Source organism: Ursus arctos, unplaced genomic scaffold (genome assembly GCF_023065955.2).
Source record: "Ursus arctos isolate Adak ecotype North America unplaced genomic scaffold, UrsArc2.0 scaffold_19, whole genome shotgun sequence".
Classification (NCBI taxonomy): Eukaryota; Metazoa; Chordata; class Mammalia; order Carnivora; family Ursidae; genus Ursus; species Ursus arctos.
The window spans coordinates 12,496,475-12,518,511 of NW_026622863.1; the positions used below are offsets into that span (position 1 = coordinate 12,496,475).

Here is a 22,037-nt window from a genome sequence, read left to right on the forward strand (position 1 = left end):
GCCTGGAGCCTTCTTCCTTCAGGGCTCCACCCTAATGCCCCTCTCTTCCGGGAAGCCTTCCTTGACCTTGTCCGCTATTCTATCAGGCTTGGTTAGGAATTGCGCCCCTGTGGGCCCACAGCATCTTGGCTTTCCCTCTTACTGTGCTGGGCTGAAATGGTGAAATGGTCTGTTTACGCTCTGTCTCCAGAGTAGAGGCTAAGCCCTACGCCCCACAAGCAAACACAGCGTGCTGTTCACCATTGCATCTCCAGGCCTGAGCCCCATGCTCACTTCGCTGAATTCAGGGAACATGTGGGATTCATATTTGGTTCCCTGGATTTATCGCAATGCTTAGATACGGCAGGTAGGCCTGAATAGTAGTGAACGAATGCGGTGTTCTACTGGCTGAAATGCAGTTCTGAGATTAACACGCTTGAACTGGCGACTTACGCCCACATTTGGTGCCCAGATGTCGGTATGACATGTACAGACGGGAAGTAGACATTTATTTCTGACATACGTAGAATAAGATACACCAGGAATAGGGCTGCGACAACAGCATCCCTAAGTTGAATTCCCAGAACTGGGGACAGGCATCTTCAAGTCGGCTGCACTTGCTTTTTGCTCTTGATTTAAACGATCCTGGTTATGACTTACTAGCTAGTCATTTCGTCTTGCTGGGACTCAGTTTCTCCCTATGTGAAATGAGGCTTTTCCAGATTCAAAAGCCTGCAGGAGGAAGTGGCCTGCTATTTTTACACATTGAGTTTGAAAGGCATTTGGAATAAGAAGGCTCCGGAAAAAAAGAAAATACTCTACCAACGGGTCTTGCAACTCACACTTTAGTGTATTCATACATAAAAGTTTAAAGATGGCGAGTGGGGTAAGGTAATTTAGCAATAAGTTGTTCTAAAACCATTTTGTGGAGAATACATATATAAACAATTATAGACAAAATTATAAAGTGCCTGGTATTTTAGAAGAATATACAGAGAATACAGCAATCATGGCAGAGTCAGGAAGTCTAGTGGTAACCAACCTATGATTTGCAGTATTTGTAAAAAAAATTTTAAAAAACTGACTAAAATTGCACTGTTTTATTTTATTTTTTAAACTGCTAAACAATATTACAAGATGAATCCACAATGCTTCCTCCTCATATATACTCAAAACTCTTACGTCACCGACCTAGTGTAGCTCTTCCACGACGCACATAGTGTTGGCGACGCCATATAGTTGGGTATATTGGGATCGATATCATTACGTATAAAACCCCGAGCACCTTAATTTTGATGTCTTTTATAACCACTTTGAACAAATCTACAATTTACACAAATGTAGAGAAACTCTAATAGATGCTTAGGTCTCTTCCTCTTCCAAGTTCCCAAGTTTAAGGGGCCTCGGTGATATGAGAACTTCCTATTTTAGTTTCCTAAAATTAGATGCATATTTAGAAAAGGCCCTTAATCTTACCACCTTGAGCACTTAAAAAAAAATGAGCAGAAATACTTGTATTCTCTTAGCTTACTCAAAATAGTTGCTTAGTGAAGTCATCAGCTCTCTCTAAATGTTACACATCTTTTCTTGATGTAAAGTTTTATCTATATACAATCTTGGAGTTTTCATTTTGGAGCTTTAAGAACTTTAAGTTCTTTTGTTATTGAAAGACCAAAATAAACTAAAATTTTAAGAAGTATAATAGTCTTATAGATTATACATTTAAGACACGAGAAAAGTGTAAAACCTCTTATTCCTTATCAAACATAAAGGGAGGGAAAGCAAATATTTTGTTTTACACATACACACACACACAAACAGATGGAGATTTAAAGCTAAAACATACTTCCAAGCCCTAGTTTTAGGAGGAAGAGTATCCGTTTGTTTTTTCACTCAAACCCACGTATTTAAATTCAAATATTACTTTTTTTTTTTTTTAAGATTTTATGTATTTATTTGACAGAGAGAGAGAGAGAGAGAAGAAGGAGAGCAAGTGCAAGCAGGGGGAGCTGCAGGCTGAGGCAGGGGGAGAGGGAGAAGCAGGCTTCCCCCTGAGCAGACAGCTGGATGTGGAGCTTGATCCAAGGACCCCTGGATCATGACCTGAGCTGAAGGCAGACGCTTAACCGACTGAGCCACCCAGGCACCCCGCAAGTATTACTTTTTTAAATAGCATGCCCCATTTCCGGTGAGTTCCTAAAACATAGCAAGCTGTTAAATAAGACTTTTGGGCAGTGACGTACCCCTTCAATGCCCCAGGAAATTCTAGCCAGACCAGATTCCACTCCACTTTCAACAAACCACACAAGAGCTCATTTCCGTCTCTTTGCTGATATCCTCCTCCGTATCACGTTTATGCTCCTTCAAAATTCCAGTCGGCCATCTTCCGTGAGGCCTGCTCCGGCAGTTCTAGCTGGCCTAGCCTTTCTCCTGAGTTCTGAAGGGTCTGGATTTCTAGTAATGCGCAGTCATGTTGGTCTCTCAGTTTCTTTTTACTTTCTCTCCTGTCCCCACCCCCTAATCTATGCCCTATGAGAACCAGGCTAAAAGAAGAGGGGGGCTGTCTTGCCTTCTTTCCTGTTCGGTTCCCAGCACCTGGAAGTGCCGGAACATGGGTGCTTCAGTAGCTGCTTAATGATGAGTGACCTACTGGTATTTAAAGATCACACGTGCACATGCTATCTTTTATCCAGGTCCTTTTTAAGGGCAAGGACTATGTTATTGTCTTAGATCATTTCTATCACCATGGTCATAAATATAACAGGCTAAAGATAGAAACTATATTTAGAAGCACGGAAAGATTGGGGTCTCCAGAGCCTAGTGCCTCACTCAGAAAAGTTAAAGATTTATAATATTGACTTTTGTTAGCAGGATCATTGTAACCAGTAAATGACATCCAATGCTTCTAAAAAGCTCAGTCTTTGGTGAGAGTTTCATAAATATATATATATATATATAAAATAGGGGAAAATCAGAATAAAAATGGTCCTCGAACAATCTTTTCAGTGGGTCTCCCCCCAAATATGGCATACCTGGTTTTGTACATGTCTCGTTATGCTGAGGTAAATACAATAAAACATACAATATAATTTCCACCAGGTTGGGAACAGAGCTGTTTCTTCCAGTAAGCATCGTATAAAGTAGTTGCATCTTTAGGGGTCGTGTACTAGAAAAAGACACTTTTTGGTTTTTGTTTCCTTCTTTTTCTTACAAACAGAAGTCTTATAGTCCAATTAAATGAGCATGAAACGCAACGCTACTGAAACCAACTGTTAAGATAATGAACTAATCCTACAAATAAAAACTGCAGGCGAGAGGATAGTGACAAAAGCACGAGTCCATCAGTTGGGAAGCTACACGATATATCCTTGAATGCCAAGTCTCTAACACTTAGAAAGTTCCCCCATGTCTCTCCCAGTAACCGCCAGCTCTGCAGCTACTTCTCTACAGTATATATCGACCTTTACTTACATACAAATTGCTTACCAAAAAAAAAACCAAAAAAACAATTTTTTTTCAAAAGTATTTCTCTAAAAATAAGAACAAAATCTAGGTTGTGGAGAACTGTTTTTGCTATCTGGCTACAAGTTATGCGAGATAGTCTGCATATTTTAAAATCAGAAACAAATCCAGTTAAAGCAAAGACACCGCAAAAATGTCGATGTCCGCCTTGTCTCCCCTTCCACACACACAAAATCAAGTCTAGTCATAAAAAGAAGTACTCTATGTAATTATCATATGACCCACAATTGCACTCCTGGGCATTTTTCCCAGGAAAAACGAAAACTTATGTTCACACAAAAACCTGTACACGAATGTGTAGAGCAGTTTTCTTCCTAGCAGTCAGAACCGGAACAACCCTGAAGTCCCGACCAGTGAATGGTCAAACAATCTGTGGGACCACCACGCCATGGAATACTACCCAACGATAAAGAAGACCAAAGTCCTGAGAAGTTCAGGTTGAATCTCCAGAAAAAATATGCTGAGTGAGAAAGGCCAATTCCCCAAGGTAACACACAATAGAATCGACTTATAGAACACTCTGGCAAAGACAAAATGCTAGAGATGGAGAACAGGCGAGTGGTTACTGGGGTTAAGGAGGGGGCCGGGGAGAAGTGAGTATGGATATGAAAGGAATGCTCTGTACCATGAGCGTATCGACGTTAACGCCCAGGCTGTGATATTACACTACATATTACGAGTCACTATTGGGCAAAACTGGGTAAAAAGTATAAGGGATCCATCCCTCCATTAGTTAGTATAACTGCATGTGAAATCTGTACTTATCTCAAAATACAAAGTTTAGTTAAAAATTTAAAAAGAAGAAACATTCTAGCCTAATACATTTACCTGGCGAGATTGAGATCCGAGCTTAAGAATACATCACAGCACCTTTGATGCTTTGTAAAAACTACAGAAGTGGATTGAGTACAAACTGGGCCAAGCACAAAATAGAGACCCGCAGCAGTTTCTACAGGTGTCACCAGCATCTGTGGATCTCCCCAGTTCCCTCACCGAGGACTGTCTCTGATCAGACCTACCCCCTCGCAGTGTTCACACCGCAGAGGCCAGAGGAAGCCTTCTGTTTTCCTACAGCTGCCACAGACCACAACAAGGCATTTCCCAATGGCAAGGCAACCCGTTATTAGTCAGTCTACACAACTATAAGAACTCTGTGAGAGAACTGGATGTCACCTTATTTACATAAATCAAATATTCAAACACGTAACACATGATCTGCCCGTTAAGGCAACATTTTCTTGTATCTGAGTTGAGCGAATAGATTTTGTGAGGAGAAATGTTCTGTTCCAGGGGCACTAATACAGAGAAGTAAAATATATGAACGGATTCAAGTCTTTTTTCTACCATAAATGTAATAGTTATATTAATGATGTTGGACTTCTAGAAGAATCGCTATGACAGAGACAGGGATTTTTTTTTTTTTTTTGAACCCTCTTTTCAAGTATAAACAATAATTCCATCCAATACAGACATTTTAGAAAAAAGGTCAACATATAGAATTGATTTTATTTTTTCTGTACTTTGATTCAAACAGAAAATGTTTGGTGATACTCTACAATACTAATCATTTCTAATAAAACGGATGATCAAGAAGAGTATGACCTTCTTCTGCACAACAACTGAGGATCTGAATTGGGAAAATAGTTTGGTCTATAAATAGGAACATCCAAAACAATGTAAACCTCTTGAGCGCTTGACTGTTCCAGGTCCTTTGCATCTAGATTGAACAGACCACAGGACAACTTCACAGGAAGTTTCAAAGCCCAATAGCTGAATCTAAAAGAAAAAAAAAAAAAAGATCCATTTAGTTGTCATGATCATTGTCACCATCAATCCCTAATACCTCAGACTTCCCCGACCGCACTCAACGGCGCCATGCTGCTTTCTGCTTGGGGGAGGACAAATCACTAATCAATTATGTACACTAATTAAAAATGCTACCTTTAGGAGCTGTTTTCGTACCTTAGTAATAGGAGTAAGTAATAGGGGTAAGTAATTCCTCTCGCCGCTGACTTTGAAACCTTTTCGCTGTCGCACTGGGCAGGATGCACCGAACATTTGCAAACACTTACTGCCACAGTCTACATACACCAGTGAACTGCCCTCCAAAAGTGGTGGTACGATTCTGCAACTGGTTGAGGTCACATGGAAAATAGAATTATATGCTAATTTGTTCCTATATTAAGTTATCATAGAAGGTCAGACCAAACACAGCAAAATGAATTCTGGAAAAAAAATTAACTAAGTAGATTGGTATGTACCGTATCAAAGTAAACTGTTTATCTTAATAGATACAAATACAAGAAAGATTTTTCTAAATGGGGGCATTTTCTCCTTTTCAAAAAATGAATGTTTGAACTAACCCCAGGCAATGACTTGCATGACTTAAAAACACTCCATATAAATAATTTTTCCCTAAAGAAGAACAAGGGCAGGGTATTGTTTCAAGGGGGGCAAATATGGAAAAGGGCGTTGTATCCAAAAGAGAATAATTTCCCCAGAAAAAGCTTTCCTTTAACTGCATATTTATTAGTAAAACTTGCTTCAGATAAGTAGTTGTACACGTGCACTATATAACGAACACAAAGGTTTAAACTACACGAGGGGGTCAACAGGTGCTGAGCATAATACATTTATTATTTAATTCCAAAGTAAACTAAACAACAATATAGATGTTTTCACTAGCCTAGATTTGTCTGGAAAAAAATGTTTTATTAAAAAAACTATTGAGAAAAAAAAAAACCCTATATTCACTTTTTTCTGGAAGGCGTATCGATAGATATCGCCTTTATCAATGGATACGTTGTACCGATACTACATCAACTTAAAAAAAAACAACTATAAAGCAAGTTAATGACTGAAGAATTTGTGGGCTACCAGTTGTATAGATGATGATGGTATAGTCCTCACAGTTCTATTTTCAAAGGTCCCTTTATAGAAAAAGGGAAAAAATCTGGGGGAGGGGGTGATGGAGAAATGAACTCTATGGGACCAGTATTTTATAAAGCATCCTATCTACTGCAGAACACAACTAAGATGAGTGACGGAGACCATCGGTGTCACACCCTTAGGCAAAATCCTGGGGAAAAAAAAAACGGATATTTTTTGTTCTAGGGTCTATCCTTCTTTCCATTAAAAGACAGGTTTATATTTTTCATTTTATTGCAACATTTCCAATGCCGTCCTACAAGAGAACTAGCGCTCACAAAAAGCCATCTGAATTTTCTTTCAATCGGAACTCATTTTTCATTTTTAGAGGAACTTTACCTATACTTTTTTAATAAGATGCCATAACTATTAGTTATCATAAAATACGCTGGATTCCCACGAAGTTATCGGTTTGACATCTTGTTCAAATACTTACTTTTCTGCTATCTGTTACCAGCAATGTTCACCCTGTTTTCTTCTAACCAAGTTAGATAGGAAGATACTTACTCAGACACAAAGTCTTCAGGCTCCTGATGGATTATAAAATACAGCTATCTACTTCTCTACTATTACTCTTGCTCGAAGGACCTTATGTACTGGGATCTTAATCTATCAAAAGTTGAGAATTACATTCAAAAAAGGGAAGGGAAGTCAGACAAAAATGAAAACATGCACTGATGCCTAAGTAAATTAATCTTCATTCCCACTGAAAGCAATCTGATGTCCAGGGACTGGGAATTATTCTACCATAAAATACGGCACATTAAATACTACAATAACCCATTTGAAATGTCCTAAGATAATGATTATGTCATCTACAAACGATCGTACATATAGTTATATTTTAATATTCATTACTGGAGGTTCTAAGCCAAAATATGTTGAAACTGTGAAAATACTCGGTCGGTTAAAGATAAGATCAAGCAAATCAAATTCTATGACTGAGAGTAAGACTCAAAATAAGATCTGAAAAAAGAATCGATAAAAGTAAAGGCAAAATATTTGGACCCTGGTTGTTAACACAAACAACACTATCATTCCTGATGGTCTGCATATAAAACTCCTTATCTCCACCAGTTAGTTGAAAAGAATGAAAAGCTCCTTACAACCAGCTAAAAAGAAAGACTTCACCAGGCTTCTTGAAAAAGCTCATTTTCACATTACTCAGGCTTCATTATGCTAAATCAATATTCGTTTAGTCACTGGGGTTATTGACATATTTTAAAATAAAAGTATACCCTTCAGCTACTGCACTCATTACAGGTAATTTGTCTTGTCAGAGAGCAGGGAATATTATCCTAGTCTTTCAGGGGCTGACAGCCCATGGAAATACCTCCCCATGGTTACAACTGTAAATAATTTTAAGGTAAAATATTGAAAAATCAATGACTGTTTCCTGCAATCTGTCACAAACAAATCAATCATAATCTGTACTGCCAGAGAGTATGATTTGAAGGAGATGGGAGCAGATGTAATTCTTGGCTGAAATCTCTCATTTCAAAATCACTTCACATAATGGTGTCATCATTTAAACACTCAACAGTCAGTGCAACTGCCACGGTAACATCTAGTTGGACAAAACCACGAGGAGGAGGAGGACAAAATGCCATCGCTATTACGTTAACAAACATTTAATTTTAATGGCTGCCGCATTAGTAAATTTCAGCTGCAAACAGTTTCACCTGTCCCCCTTCCCAGTCCTACATTAATCAAGGCTGCTGTTCTACGTACGGATGCTTAATAAATTAGCCTCCGACTCAAAACTAGACTCTCCCACATATACCTTTTCTTTTCAATGTCTGTTACAGAGAATGAAATTTGGAATTAATAAATAAGACATCTGGATTGTAGAATATCCATAATTCTGCCCGTATAACAAAGACAAAAAATAGTGTCATAGATGTCAAGATTATACTTTTAAAGTAGGTTTAAAGGTCTCAGTTGCCCGGATATTAAATTTTATATTTTCCTTCTATTAATACATATTACATCTCAACTTTGTAATATTGTAGCCTATTTTAAGATGACCAGCAAGACCCAGTCGATTCAAAAATACCCTAGCATTCTACACCTAAGCTATAGAGTGGTATTTTAAAAACTGAAGTAATAACCCAAGTATCTGAAGTGTAAAAGTTGGTCAAGGTCATAATATCGAATTGTTTTGTGAACGTAAACTGCCTTCCAAGTACACACTTTGATATCACCATTTTTTCTAGGCTACATGTTAATGGCTTCCTCGGCTTACGACGCCTACCTCGGCATCAATACAAGAATCTGAGATCGGTATATTTCCCCTTCTTGTTCTGTTAACCAAAAACATCATCTGATTTAAAGATTAAAAAGTCTTTTTTTTCTGCAGGTTTTTGTTTTTAAATGCACACTAGCCCTTTTAATGGAAGAACCTGACTTTAGCTACCACATTGCTTACCAATTTCCGAATTGTATCAGTGGACACCATGAAGCCCTTTATTATCCTTTTAATATCACTCCATGGGTATAGTTGAGGAAGTAGATGTTTTTGGTGACTAGAAAAGTATATCATTTTTCTTAAAAAGGAAAAAGAAATGGATATAAATACCATTCCACAACTTAAGCCTATATAAATATTCTTGGACACAGGCACTGGTCTTTCATAAAAGGGTTTTACTCTGTTTTTAATTTCACCTGCATATTCAATGTGGCAACACGGCACGAGGAGACAGAAAAGCTTTTCTTACGGATACCAACTGAGCGTGAATTTTGTCCTTCAAGAATCTTACAGTCGTTCTTGGGACACTAACACTGGATTTTTGCAAATGAACACACACCCGGGTAAATGATCAAAGATATCATCCAGAGGAAAACAAGAGTCCTCCATTCCATGGGAATCCCTGCGACAGCTGCAGAGGGAGCAGCAAGCCAACCTAGTGAGAGGAAAAAGAAAGTAGTACCCCGTAGCCTAGGACTGCGAGGAACATGGAAAGGGACCTAAAGGACCCATGCGTGTGTGAGCCCCTGCTCCGGAGCAGCCCAGGCTGGGCCCAGCTCTCTCCTCGGCAGAGCTCTGAAGCCAGTGGTCAAGCACCAAGTCTCCCACTCGGAGTCTGGCTGAGGCTGTCAGTAGATCACCCTGCAGAGAGTACGCTCCAGAGAAGGCGACAAAGACTGGGAGGTAAGCGGGGACAGCCAAGCAACGTGCTGAACGCACGCACATCAGCCACAAAGGACAAGGACATCCACCAGAACTGGGGAGGCCACCATCACAGATCTAATTCTCAGAAAGAAGCTATTTTAAGGGTGCTGAGTACGCCTCGATGAGATTTCTCAGCTCTCCCGGCACAGCCCACAGCCCTAAGGAGCAGCAGCTCAAAACTCAGCACGGGAAAATCAGATCGTTCCATACCCCACATTTAAAGAAATTGCTGGCTGGTAGATAAAGTTCTTATATGTAATAAAGGCTCAGGATTACAGAGGAAAGTATTCTTTTAAAAGAGATAATATTACCTCCCTATCTTCCGAATCTCCTCCTTCCGACAGCCAGTACAGGAGCTCCATTATGAACTGCAGATTCTTAAAAAGAAAAACAGCAATAGTTAGCTTCAGCTTTCCTTCCACTTCCTTCCTTCATGGAATTACAATTTAATTACCAATACTTCAATTGATTTTATTCCTGAATGACACATTTCTCAAAAAGCGTACTCTAGCTATTTCCACTAGAGAGCATTTAGCACCACCTTCTCAATTAATCAACCAGGACCCACTACTGTTGAAAGGACAGGTTTTCTTCATATATTTTTTAAAACAGGGGACCCTCCCACCTATTTTATATAAAAGGAGTACCAGTTTGAATACATTTGAGTATCACTAATATACATGAAATATGAATCTTAATAATAAATTTGGGCTGATGACAGATATAAGACAAAACCAATTTGCATATAGGTGTAGATTTCTCCTATATTTTTCCCCGAGGGGGGGAGAACCCCACCCAATCCCTTATCTTTTAAAGTCAACAACTTTACACGTGGTTAAAGCAACAACAACGGCAATGGCAACAGCAACAGCAACAGAGATGAAGCTTAAAGGCAAAGGGGGAGGAACTCCGACTGCCCATTGCTTCACATTTTCCTTAGATTCCGGTTGTGCATTTTCTAACTGGCGATAAGGCATCAGCCCCTGGTCTCACATGAAACCCCGTCTCCGTAAGACCCGATCAGTGACAGGGGAACACAAGTGTGTTATTTAAAAACAATTATATATCACTTCATCTTTATGTTAAAAATCCCTTTCAGCCCTTGGAAAGTTTACAGAGAAGCATTTGCTCTACTGTAGACTGGACTAACTAGAGCTGCCTTCTGCTTCAATTAGCCTTTTTTCCTTTGGTCATACAACCATCTTTTTTACTTAACAAAATACTCTCTATCACTAAACCCAGTTCCTTGCTCTCCCCAATAGACAACACGAATATTCTGCACAATAATTTTTTCTCATCTGCTTATATTCAGCAGGCCCTGTTTTGATGAGAAATGACAAGTTTTACACACACCTATACCCCCTTTGTCACTGAAAGAGTTGAGTACCCATGCCTGGAGCTGATCCTTCCATTAAATTTATTCTTAAAAGAACTGGTAATGAAAATAATCAAAAACTGTAATTTGGGATAAACGGATTATTTCCTTTAAATGATAATTCCACTTCTATAGAATATAACCTCAGTCTTGACTTTCATGGAAAGCACTGAGTTTATAAATTTCACCACCCGATGATAGCATTAAAAAGTAATTATTCAGTGTATTTCCACAAATCCAAAATTTTTCTATTTACTGAACCTTTGTTCAGTAAAATTTTAATAATCAAAGGCCTCCAGAGGCATTCTTTACATTCTGTACTTAGTTCCTATTACTAATATAAATGCTTTGGTAAAACCAACCCTGATGCTATTTTGCGTTTATTCCACACACAAACACACTGTGCTGCAGACACTCACTTGCAGATGAGCTTGGGGGTATGCAAGGACAGATTTCAGCCAACATTTGGAGGAACCCTGTAATTCAGAAGTGAGCTTAGCTGAAAACATCCAAATGTAGTATGGAAGCATCATACTTATAACCTGCACCAAAAAAAAAAAAAAAAAAAAAAGATTCTGTTTAAAGAAACACAGAAGACTAGTTAAATACTTTTGGGATAATAGATATGAATATCTAATCTAATTTCCTCCAAGGTATCACTCCATATTACGCCAAATAAACAAATAAAGGCTGTATCGAGGTGTGGAATATCATTAGCCCGAGAAAAGTCTAGAAAAATGAATTACATAAATGACAACTGCAGGAGAAAATGATATTTCCTTCTCCTGAACAAATGTTACGTGCATCCTTACTAATAAAGATTTAAACTTGAACTACATTAGAATATACTGGTTTTCAATTTTGAAGCATCTAAGTTAATTTGTCAAACTAAATTGGTGCTTAGGTATACTCTACCTATAAAAATACTGCAAATTTATGCAGAAATAAGTTACAAGTATCACGCTTCGGAGTAGTGCTGGGACTGCAAACCCTAGTCGCTACTGCGCAAGGAAAAAAACAATTCCAGGATTTTACATGTTCTTAGAGTTGTATCAGTTGCATCTTTTAAGAACAATTATTCTCTATAAAACAGCTAAAAATATACCAAAAATCTGTTAACATTAAAGGAGCCAATAAAATGCAGAAATTGAAGGGAAAAACACACAGGTACTGAGCTATTACCACACAAAAAAGGCTGTGCTCTCTCAGAGTTAAAACACTATTCCAAAATATGATACTGTTTTCATATTCTAATTTAAAGAACATGTTTAATTCACTTACGACTACATGATTTCACTGACTTGCACGTTATCAACTGAAGAACATTTAAATTTTTCCTAAAGATATAATGTAAAAATATATTAACAATTATGCGGTGTTATTCATTAAGACAGACAATAGGTAATTAGTTCCCATTCTTATTTCACTTCTTTTAACGCAGCATATACAATTTGAAAATAACACATGGATAACAGCGCAGGGATGCTGATCTTAGCTGCCAGAAGAAAAATTTTGATGGGGGGCGTTGGGGCATAAGTAAAGCAATTATCTCAAAATTAATACTCTTGTTTTAGTTTCAGCAAACAAATCTAAATAAGTCTTTCTTTGATTTTAGTTTACCATGTAATTCTAGCCAGCTAATTAGCCTTGGAGTCACGAATGAGCTGTGACTCTACACCTGGCTTCTCCGATCATATGCCTATGGCCTCCTCCACTTTCATTTCCTCTTTCTACAATGAGTTTTAATATTAAAGAAAAACACTCACACATCTTATATACACCACTGATGGACAGCCAGCTTCCAGGAAATCATGAGCTACAAAGAGAGGGGGGAATCTTAATGCAATACTTATGTTAAAGGGTATTAGGTGCTGGGTGAGCCAAGGGTAAAATGATCAGCAGCATCCCTCTTGCTATTGTTTTTGCATTCAGAAATTTGAAGTAAAGGACAGTAATATTATTTTAGTGGTCGCCCAGGTTATGATTCCGATCCTTAAACTAATAAGAGGCTAAATGCCCTGACTTCTCTTGCTCATAATTCGAATTTATACCCAATATTTTGGAAGAAATCAAACAGTTTTCTTCTATTTCTGGAAAGAAAAACAAGGCATTCCACAAACAGCCAAGCTACTTGATGATGTGAAAAGAGAAACTACTTTAGATCATTAAAACGGTCTAGGAGACGGTTTTCCAAAATATAAAGTGGCATAAATTTCTCATATATTTACCTTTTTATTATATTCCTGTTTCTGCACATGAAGCGAGCCTTTCTCTACAGATTTATTCTCAACACTAATAAATGTTTGCTTAATAACAGACTGTCCCATTTATGCTTTTCTTTCTAAATTAGTAACCATGACTCCACAAAGATAGAGCACAAAGAAAGCTGACAAAGGCATGGCCCAAAAGCCACAAGTAGTATTACTACATGCCAGAGCACTTAACATTAAACTACCATTTCTCTCTAAAACTTCTGTTGCCAGAGTGCTCACAAAATCTTGAAGCTCAAAGGCAGGTTTCAAGTGCAATTAAATTCTCCAAAAGCAAAACTGTACAAAAATATGCCGCCCTTCTTATGTCACCATTTTATAGACAACATTTTCTCAGGATCTTAATTAAGATAACGATGCACACCTGTGTCAACATTCTCTGGCAAGACAGCCTTATCAATCATAATCCTTTAAGTACACTCCAAAACAGCAAAGCGATATGACAGAAGCAATCTGTTGCCTTTCTTAGCGCCGGTGTTGTGTCTCTCCCACAAGAATGATGAGATCTTTAAAATACAGCAGACCTACTTTTATGAGTCTTTAAAGTTTTAACTGTAAACAGTTATTACACTAAATAAACAGGAATAACCTCTTTTGCACTTGATTTAAACAATGACAACTGTACAGCCAAAACTCGAAGAGCAAGCTCTGTAGCCATGTCTTAGGAATACAATTGTGGATTTTATTTTAAAGCTTTCAATTTTAAGAGTTATGCATAACTGGATCCTTGCAGACATGACAAACCAATAAACCTTTAGGAAGTCTTAAAATTACCATTTTTTAAAGTCCTACGTTAAAAACAATCCGGGCATGCCTATTCCCAGTGTAAGTTAAAATGTTGAGAAAGATACAAATGCAAGAGTAATCCTCCTGCCCTGCCCCCACCCCCACCTTCCCCAACCCCCGCCAAAAAAAGGAGTTATCTTGGTAATGTGGAAGGAGAGGGAGAGAGCTCCCACCTCTGCAGGGGGAGAAAGCTTCAGTGATCAGAGACCAGTGAAACTACAGCTTAACAAGTAAGCAAGTTCCCAAACGGGAAAGCTGATGAATAAAGAAGAAAGGCAGGGGAGAGGGGACCTTAACAGTCACCACTACCAAGATCAAAGCTAAAAACCTCGTGTTTACCAGCGTAAGCGTAAAAACTTTCACAGGAACGCTGAGAACCCCCGCCAGATGCTATTTGAATCCCATCTGCCTGCTAATGACCAGTTCTTCCATTTCACATATTAACACAAGTCTGAGACGCCGGGCGGCCGTGGCCAGCCAAGCAGCAGAGCCATCAATGTGCAAATAAAGCAGAAAATAGAGACATCCTTAAGAAATGAGTCTTAAATTTGACGTAGAGCGGAGGTGACAACCACAGCAACAGAACCATAAATTCGAAATGCTTCAATATCTTTCAGGATTCTCTCCAGTCCTTGACACCAAAAAGAAGACAGTAAAAGGAAAAGGGGAGGGCGGGGGGGATAGCCTAGCGGCCCAGAGTGGCAGGATGATGTAATGAGGATGTCTGTGTGACAGACTCAGATTCTCGGTGGCACAAACCTCCATGGCTCCATGTCAGAAAACAGCATCCTGGACGAGAGCCGAGAGGGTGCTGCGGCCGCGCGCGGCTGGAGGGGACACGCCCACGCGCGCCCGCCCGGGGACCGTGACATCAGGAAAGGCCCGCCCAACACTCACGCGGCCCACGCCCACCCGGCGCCCGGAGGCGCGCGGGACACCGCCGCGTCCATCCGGTCCACGAAGGACTCGGACGCGGCGCGAGAGGCAGTGAGCCCGCCCGCAATCGGGCGGGAACGCTGCGGGACGGGGGACCCCGGACTCACCTCTCCTCCGCCGCGCGAGCGCGCGGGCCGCGGACGCTCCCTCGTGGCTGGCTCGAGCCCCCGGCGGGCGGCGCGCGCGGGCCGCTACCGACCGTTAGCGCGAGGGGCTACAGCGGCGGCAGCGGCGGCGGCGGCGGCGGGCGGAGCCGGGGGCGGGCGCTGAGGAGCACAAGGGCCGCGAGAGGCGGGAGCTAAGGGAACGGGGCGGGGTAGCTCCCCGCGACCACCCGACCTACACCAAGCCCGGGAGGACACCTCTCCTTGGCTGTCCGAGAAGCCGCCACTGGCCAGATCCGCGCTCTCTCCAGCTCCGGCCGTCCCGGTCTCTCGGCCTCGCCTCAGTCTCGGGCGGCTGGCAGCCACCTGGACCGGGCTGTACCCGCCTCCGCGGCCGCAGGCTTCTCGTCTCCATGACAATAGCGCGCCGACGCCCCACCCAGCCCCACCCCCTCGGCGCCGTGACTCGTAGGGAAGCGGGTTCACGTCGCCGAGGGGCGGGGCCAGCGGAGGCCACCTTCCAATTAGAGATGGAGGCAGGGAGGGACAGGGCGGGGCTGACCGAGAGATTGTCGAATGTCTGCTTGAGGGGCGGAGCCGGGGGGGAAACTGACGGAGAGGAGGAGTTAGCGCGCGTGCGTGAAGTCCCGGCGCAGAGCGCGTCCGAGTTTACCGAGTGGGTTAGTGTGCTGCGACTGGAGCTATGGAAATAAAGTGTATCTTGCTTGTCAAAGTCATCGCGGGGAACTGTGTAGTTGTCCTTCGGCTTGCGTGTGGCCCGATTTTATAAAAGCTCACGAAGTCCCTGAAATACTGAGCTCTAGTGGAGTGCCCAACACTGTGCCAGCCCCTGTTTTGGTTCACCAGCGCCCCTGTCTGTCCCAGAGTTCGAGTGCTTCTGGCTTGTGGCGGCTCGGGTGGAGAGACAGGCAGGGGGTCTGTTTTGTATTCTAACTGTGTGGCCGTCGTGGGCAAGGGCTCTGCCTGTGACTCAGTGGTGTGTGTTTGCCTTGCCAGCGCCTCGCTGAACAAACAGTGGTTGGGTTGGGCAATGCCGAGTGTTTGCAATGGAGCGTGGGCGGGTGCTAAAGCGCGTGTTAAGGGGAAGGGGACCCGCACCCTCCACCACCACCACCGGCCTGGCAGGGGGAGCTGCGGATGGAAAGCCCCAAGGAAGAGGCGGCGAGGCATGGCGGGGGCGAAGGGGGTCCCGAGACCTACTCCGGCACAGCTGCTTCTTCCTATGGCAGCTCTTGCCCATTACCTCTCCTCTAGAGAAAGGCTATCCCTGTAGTCCCGGGCCCCGCCCCTCCCTCGCCGTTTGGCGGGGAGTTGGTGGAAGGGAGGCCGGAGATGTGCAGTTGTCCAAGGCCCGTCTCTCGCCCACCTGCTGCTGCTGGCGAAGAGGGACAGTCATCTCGGCCTCCCTGCGCCCCGAACGAGGGCATCCCTCCGTCTCTCCCAGGGACCTTTATTCCAGGTCTCCAACTCCCTCTCCGTTTCCCTGGCTCGGGGGAGAAGCCAGGGCGGGTAGGCGACGGTCCGCTTGGGAGCCCAGCCTCTTGCGGAACTAGAAATCCGCTAACTCCGCGATTTACTGTGGCAAGCACAGAACAGAGCGTTCGCCGGCGCCCAGTCCGCCGCCTCGCTGCCTTTGTGCTTCGGAGCGACCGGACCCGCCACCAGGGCCCGCCTTGTGTCGGAACCGTCACGCCACCCCGACTTAGCAGGGAAGGAAAGTTGGAAGAGATCGGCGCGCCTGGGATGTGATTGTCATCCTGGGGCCGGCGCTCGAGAGTCTGAGAAAGAGAGAGAGAGGGAGAGAGACCCGGGGGGGGGGGGGGAGAAAAAGAGGAGGGTGGAGAGGAGGGCCGGGGAGGAGAGGCGGGCGCGAGGGAGGGGCGAGGGGAGCGCCAGCGAGCGGGAGAGGGAGCCGGGGAGGAAGAGGGAGAGGGCGAGGCGCGCCTGGCGGCCGGGTTGGCTGCGGCCGCCCAGAGGTTCTTGCCAGTCCTCCCACCGACTACACCCCGGGAAGGAGGAGCTTCAGGCGCGCACAAGGCGTCAGAATCCTCAATTTCCAACTTAGCATCTTGGCAGGACCTTTGCGAAGCCAAAAGCAGAGCCCCCCAGTGCAAAGAACGAGGGGGAAAAAGAGAAAGCAGCAAGGGAGGGGGGGAAACCCAGCCGGGGAGAGCAAGGCGCGCAGAGGAGAGGGCTCGGCAGTCGCAGCCGGAGGCGCGCGGGAAGCCAGCGAGGAGGCGCCGCGGGCCAGAGTCCGGGAGCCGGGGCCCGAGAAGCGGCAGCCGGGGGCAGCCGGAGGCCAGGTGCCCGCCCGCTCGCCCTCGCAGGGCGCCGCCCGGCTCGTTGGCGGCCGCGGCGCGGCGCGCCTCATGCCCGTGTGTGGCCATGTCCTACCCGCAGGGCTACTTGTACCAGCCGTCCGCCTCGCTGGCGCTCTACTCGTGCCCGGCGTACAGCACCAGCGTCATCTCGGGGCCCCGCACGGATGAGCTCGGCCGCTCGTCGTCGGGCTCCGCATTCTCGCCCTACGCCGGCTCCACCGCCTTCACGGCGCCCTCGCCGGGCTACAACTCGCACCTCCAGTACGGTGCCGACCCCGCGGCAGCCGCCGCCGCCGCCTTCTCGTCGTACGTGGTGAGTGAGCGGGAGCCGCGGCGGGCAAGGGCAGCTGGGGCCGCGCGGGGCGGACGGGGGCTGCGGAGGACACGGGCCTTGGCGCCACCGCGGTCCGCCCCCGCCAAGCTTCGCGGCCCCTGCAAACTTGGGCGACTGTCTCGCTCGGCTTCGCCCGGGCCTCGGGCTCAGGAGTTGCTCGGAGGGCAGAGCTGCGTCCTGCTTGGGCAGCTGAGCTGGAGGAGAGGGTTTTTGGGGGAGAGGTCGCTGCAATTAAAGAGCAACATTTGGTTCAAACGTGAGGTCCAGGCCGCCCTGCAAATTTTATTTTATTTTATTTTTTTGGTTTTGCCATTTTGGAAAAGTAGTTCAAAAGAAATGGACCAGAAATCTGAGCAGAAGCGTGCTAAGTCTATGTAAATGTGTTTGGCCTCGCCTTTAATTAGTCCTCCAAAATGTTGCAAATCCGTAATCCTATCTTCGCAATCCGATTTGGAGGTATTAAATTTCAGAAAAGTCGGCCGAGCTGCGGTGCATCCGGGATTTTTCGGCCGGGTGCACTTTCTGGAAAAGCGCCGTGGGTTCGGTTTGGGGTAACATTTTTGGAGGGGTGGGAGTGCCCAGACAAGGCTTAGCTTTTCCCTTGCTTTTTTCTGTGGGGGGAAACATGCCTTGACTTCCCTTGCTCTCTCCCCTTGCGCCTAACGTGCAGCCACCCGGGCACGAAGTGCCGAGTCGCCGCCGCTGCCCAGGCCTCTGTCTGGGTGGAGGGCCTGGCCGAGGTGGCCGGATCTGCGCCTGGGGGGCGGACTTGCCCAGGCAGACGGGGGCCCACCGGGTGCCGCTGAGGCCAGGACGGCTTCAGGCGTCCCCGAAGAACGGGAGTCAGGAGTTGGCGCCCCCGCTGCCTACCGAGGAGGAGGAGCTGCCCCTGGGTCTGAGCCCGCCAGCCTTACCCCAGGGGAAGTCAGAGTTTGGGCCTCGCGGCTCGCGGACCCCTGGGCGCAGGGAAAGTGTGCTTCGGTCGTCTAGGTGGTACTGGAGACCACGGTCCACTCTCACCTTCTCTCTGCCTGTGCGTTGCAGGGCTCGCCCTACGATCATACACCGGGCATGGCAGGCTCCCTGGGGTACCACCCATACGCGGCGCCCCTGGGCTCTTACCCCTACGGGGACCCCGCGTACCGGAAGAACGCCACACGAGACGCCACCGCCACGCTCAAGGCCTGGCTGAACGAGCACCGCAAGAACCCCTACCCCACCAAGGGCGAGAAGATCATGCTGGCCATCATCACCAAGATGACCCTCACCCAGGTGTCCACCTGGTTCGCCAACGCGCGCCGGCGCCTCAAGAAGGAGAACAAGATGACGTGGACGCCGCGGAACCGCAGCGAGGACGAGGAGGAGGAGGAGAACATTGATCTGGAGAAGAACGACGAGGATGAGCCCCAGAAGCAGGAGGACAAGGGCGACTCCGAGGGCCCCGAAGCAGGTTGGTGGACGCGGGAAAGGGTGTGTTGGAGCGGGAGTAAGAAGGAAAAGGGGGGCCTGGAGGTTGGGGGCTAGGGTCTCTGCCTTTGCGGGCGGGGACCTGAGCCCCGCCGCGCGGCCTCCGCGCCCCTGACGGCCTGGGGTTTCGCCCGCAGGAGGAGCGGAGCAGAAGGCGGCTTCGGGCTGCGAACGGCTGCAGGGGCCGCCCACCCCCGCCGGCAAGGAGACGGAGGGCAGCCTCAGCGACTCGGATTTTAAGGAGCCGCCATCCGAGGGCCGCCTCGACGCGCTGCCCGGGCCCCCCCGCGCCGGCGGGCCCTCCCCGGCCGGGCCAGCGGCAGCGCGGCTGGCAGAGGACCCGGCCCCTCACTACCCCTCGGGCGCGCCGGCTCCGGGCCCGCACCCAACCGCGGGAGAGCTGCCCCCCGGTTCCGGCGGGCCCTCGGTCATACACTCTCCGCCACCGCCGCCGCCGCAGGCGGTGCTCGCCAAGCCCAAACTGTGGTCTCTGGCAGAGATCGCTACATCCTCGGACAAGGTCAAGGACGGGGGCGGCGGGAGCGAAGGCTCTCCGTGCCCACCGTGCCCCGGGCCGGTAGCGGGGCAAGCCCTAGGAGGCAGCCGCGCGTCGCCGGCCCCGGCGCCATCGCGCTCGCCCTCGGCGCAGTGTCCCTTCCCAGGCGGGACGGTGCTGTCCCGGCCTCTCTACTACACGGCGCCCTTCTATCCCGGCTACACGAACTATGGCTCCTTCGGACACCTTCACGGCCACCCAGGGCCAGGGCCAGGCCCTACAACCGGTCCGGGCTCTCATTTCAATGGATTAAACCAGACCGTGTTGAACCGAGCGGACGCTTTGGCTAAAGACCCGAAAATGTTGCGGAGCCAGTCTCAGCTAGACCTGTGCAAAGACTCTCCCTATGAATTGAAGAAAGGTATGTCCGACATTTAACGCGGGCTGCGTCGGTCCCGGACTTTCCTAATTTATTAAAAAACATGGCCTTGGCAGTTATTTTTCCATCAACGAGAGAGAAACAAAACTACCCCTCCTATTAAAAAGTTTATAGTTCGTGGAGATGGACGACATACACATGTAAACATCTCCTCACACAAAAATGTCTTAACCAACCGAAAGAAAAAATTAAAAAAGGATTTGTATTAAATCTTATTCTGTATATTTAATGTAGCATTTTTGTATTTAAATTGATAATTCCATATCTTTGAAGTAAATTATGAAATTAAGACACCTGTACAGGCATTTAATGTTTTTTTTGTAATATAAATATATACATTTGTGTTTCCCCCGAAACTGTTTCATAGTTTAAAAATACAAGTTTAATTTAATTTTTTACACCTATTGATTTTTCTGGGTATGAGCTAAAGTATTATCACAGAAAGGAAACAGGTTATACTCTTAGATTTAAAAAGTAAAAGAAACTGCAGCCGCCTTTGTAAAATGCAAAATATTTAATTAAAAGAGATTTTAACATAATCAGAGCCACTCATTACTTTTTAGAAGCCTCAATAAACTGTCCATCGCCTTGGACAAAAGGTGGAAACTGCAACTTTTTTTTTTCCCCGAAGTGGGGAGTGAAGGGTTCCACAGAACCTCAGTGTGCCAGGGGGGAAACCATAATTAGGCGGCAAGCCCCGGGGACCCTGGCCCTGCCGGGAATGCAGATTTGGATCACTGATTCGGGCTGCTTGGGGGAGATTGGACCCTGGAGGAAGGAGGAGAGAGACCCAAGTGTGTGCCCAGAAGGGAGAAGAGATGGCAAAGCCTGCTAGAGACACGTACCACCCGAGCTCCATCGCTTAACCTAATTACTTCCAATCAGTGTCGTGTTTTATGCAAAGCAATCAGCTGGTGAACTTTGCTAATGAGTTCGATTTTATGCCGGATTTAGCCCTTATTACTATTTCAAAGGTGCTGTGGGCTAATGCGGGCGGGGAGCGTTAGGGGATGCCAAAGGAGAAGGCTTTCCCCAGTCACTGTTTTCCCCACCCCTTTCGAAATTGGGCATTGATCTCTTCGTTGGATTTGATTAAATTAGTAAATGTTCCAGCCGCGACAGTGCGGGTGGTAGGTGGCCCCGTAGATCCCCGCGCAGCAGCGAGGCTGGGGCAGCGGGACCGGCTAGGGGACGGTTCCCCCCTTTCACAGGTAGGTGTCACACTTGTCCTGAATTACAAGCCTGCACTTCGCAGAGTCGGAGATTGGAGAGTGGGCGGAAGTGGGGGAGGGAGGGCCACAGTCGCTTGGGGGCAGTGAGGGGAGCCCCGAACGGACAGGAGGGCGCCCCTAGCCCCCGCTCCCGCACGGGCCCCCTTTTCGACAAGTGGCCTTCAAAAGTTCGAGGACATTTGCCTAGATAATGAGGCTGATGTGGACTCGATCAGGCTTGTCGTCGCGTTAGCACTTTCCCTGTCTCTGATTCGAGAGGCCAAGTAGCTAAAAAAGTATTTTTGAGGTTTTACTTTCTCGTTTTAATCCCGCATGTTTCATCTCAAAATGAAAAATCAGGATGAGTCTCAATCCCAAATGAGGAAGAGACACCTCCCTGTGCCCGAGGCCCGCCAACACTGTCGGTGTTCGCGTCTCCATTTTGCGTCGGAGAGGTGGAACCACGGACTTGCGTTACTTCGTGGGAAATTTTCGGTGGTCGGGGAGGGGAGGGTTTACAGCAAAAACATACTCCAGCGAGGGGAATTAATTTGCTCTATTAAACCCAAGCTCGAGTGTAGAGAGAATGTGTTTGCACATAATACTGGTTTAATTAGGCTAAATCAGAATGCACATATTTGCATTTCTACTCAAGACTACTTTAACCCTACTTGTT

At 46.0% G+C, this 22,037-nt stretch overlaps 1 protein-coding gene and 1 long non-coding RNA gene across 5 annotated transcripts; one reads left to right on the forward strand and one right to left on the reverse strand.

Moving 5' to 3' along the window:
* Positions 1-4,911: 4,911 nt before the first annotated feature.
* Positions 4,912-15,322, reverse strand: LOC130544155 (uncharacterized). 4 transcript variants are annotated; one of them, XR_008960183.1, is made up of 5 exons: positions 15,076-15,322; positions 12,743-12,792; positions 11,396-11,518; positions 9,913-9,978; positions 4,992-5,277 (listed from the first exon to the last, which is right to left on the reverse strand). It is a non-coding gene; the product is annotated as an uncharacterized LOC130544155 (long non-coding RNA). The 4 variants fall into 4 exon arrangements; XR_008960184.1 differs by lacking the exon at positions 15,076-15,322 and adding an exon at positions 14,792-14,864; XR_008960182.1 differs by lacking the exon at positions 12,743-12,792 and having other exon boundaries at positions 4,912-5,277; positions 15,076-15,317.
* A 1,710-nt stretch (positions 15,323-17,032) lies between these two features.
* IRX5 (iroquois homeobox 5) lies at positions 17,033-21,793 on the forward strand. The gene is made up of 3 exons (XM_026494776.4): positions 17,033-17,727; positions 18,793-19,198; positions 19,353-21,793. The coding sequence occupies exons 1-3, from the start codon at positions 17,479-17,481 to the stop codon at positions 20,147-20,149; spliced, it is 1,452 nt and encodes a 483-aa protein (XP_026350561.1). The 5' UTR covers positions 17,033-17,478; the 3' UTR covers positions 20,150-21,793.
* The last annotated feature ends 244 nt before the right edge of the window (positions 21,794-22,037 follow it).

Excerpts from the sequence above, each read along its gene's own strand:
- IRX5 (XM_026494776.4), top strand. The coding sequence starts at position 17,479 with ATGTCCTACCCGCAGGGCTACTTGTACCAGCCGTCCGCCTCGCTGGCG. Across the intron at positions 17,728-18,792 it reads CCGCCTTCTCGTCGTACGTG|GGCTCGCCCTACGATCATAC; the intron begins GTGAGTGAGCGG and ends TGTGCGTTGCAG. Across the intron at positions 19,199-19,352 it reads CTCCGAGGGCCCCGAAGCAG|GAGGAGCGGAGCAGAAGGCG; the intron begins GTTGGTGGACGC and ends TTTCGCCCGCAG.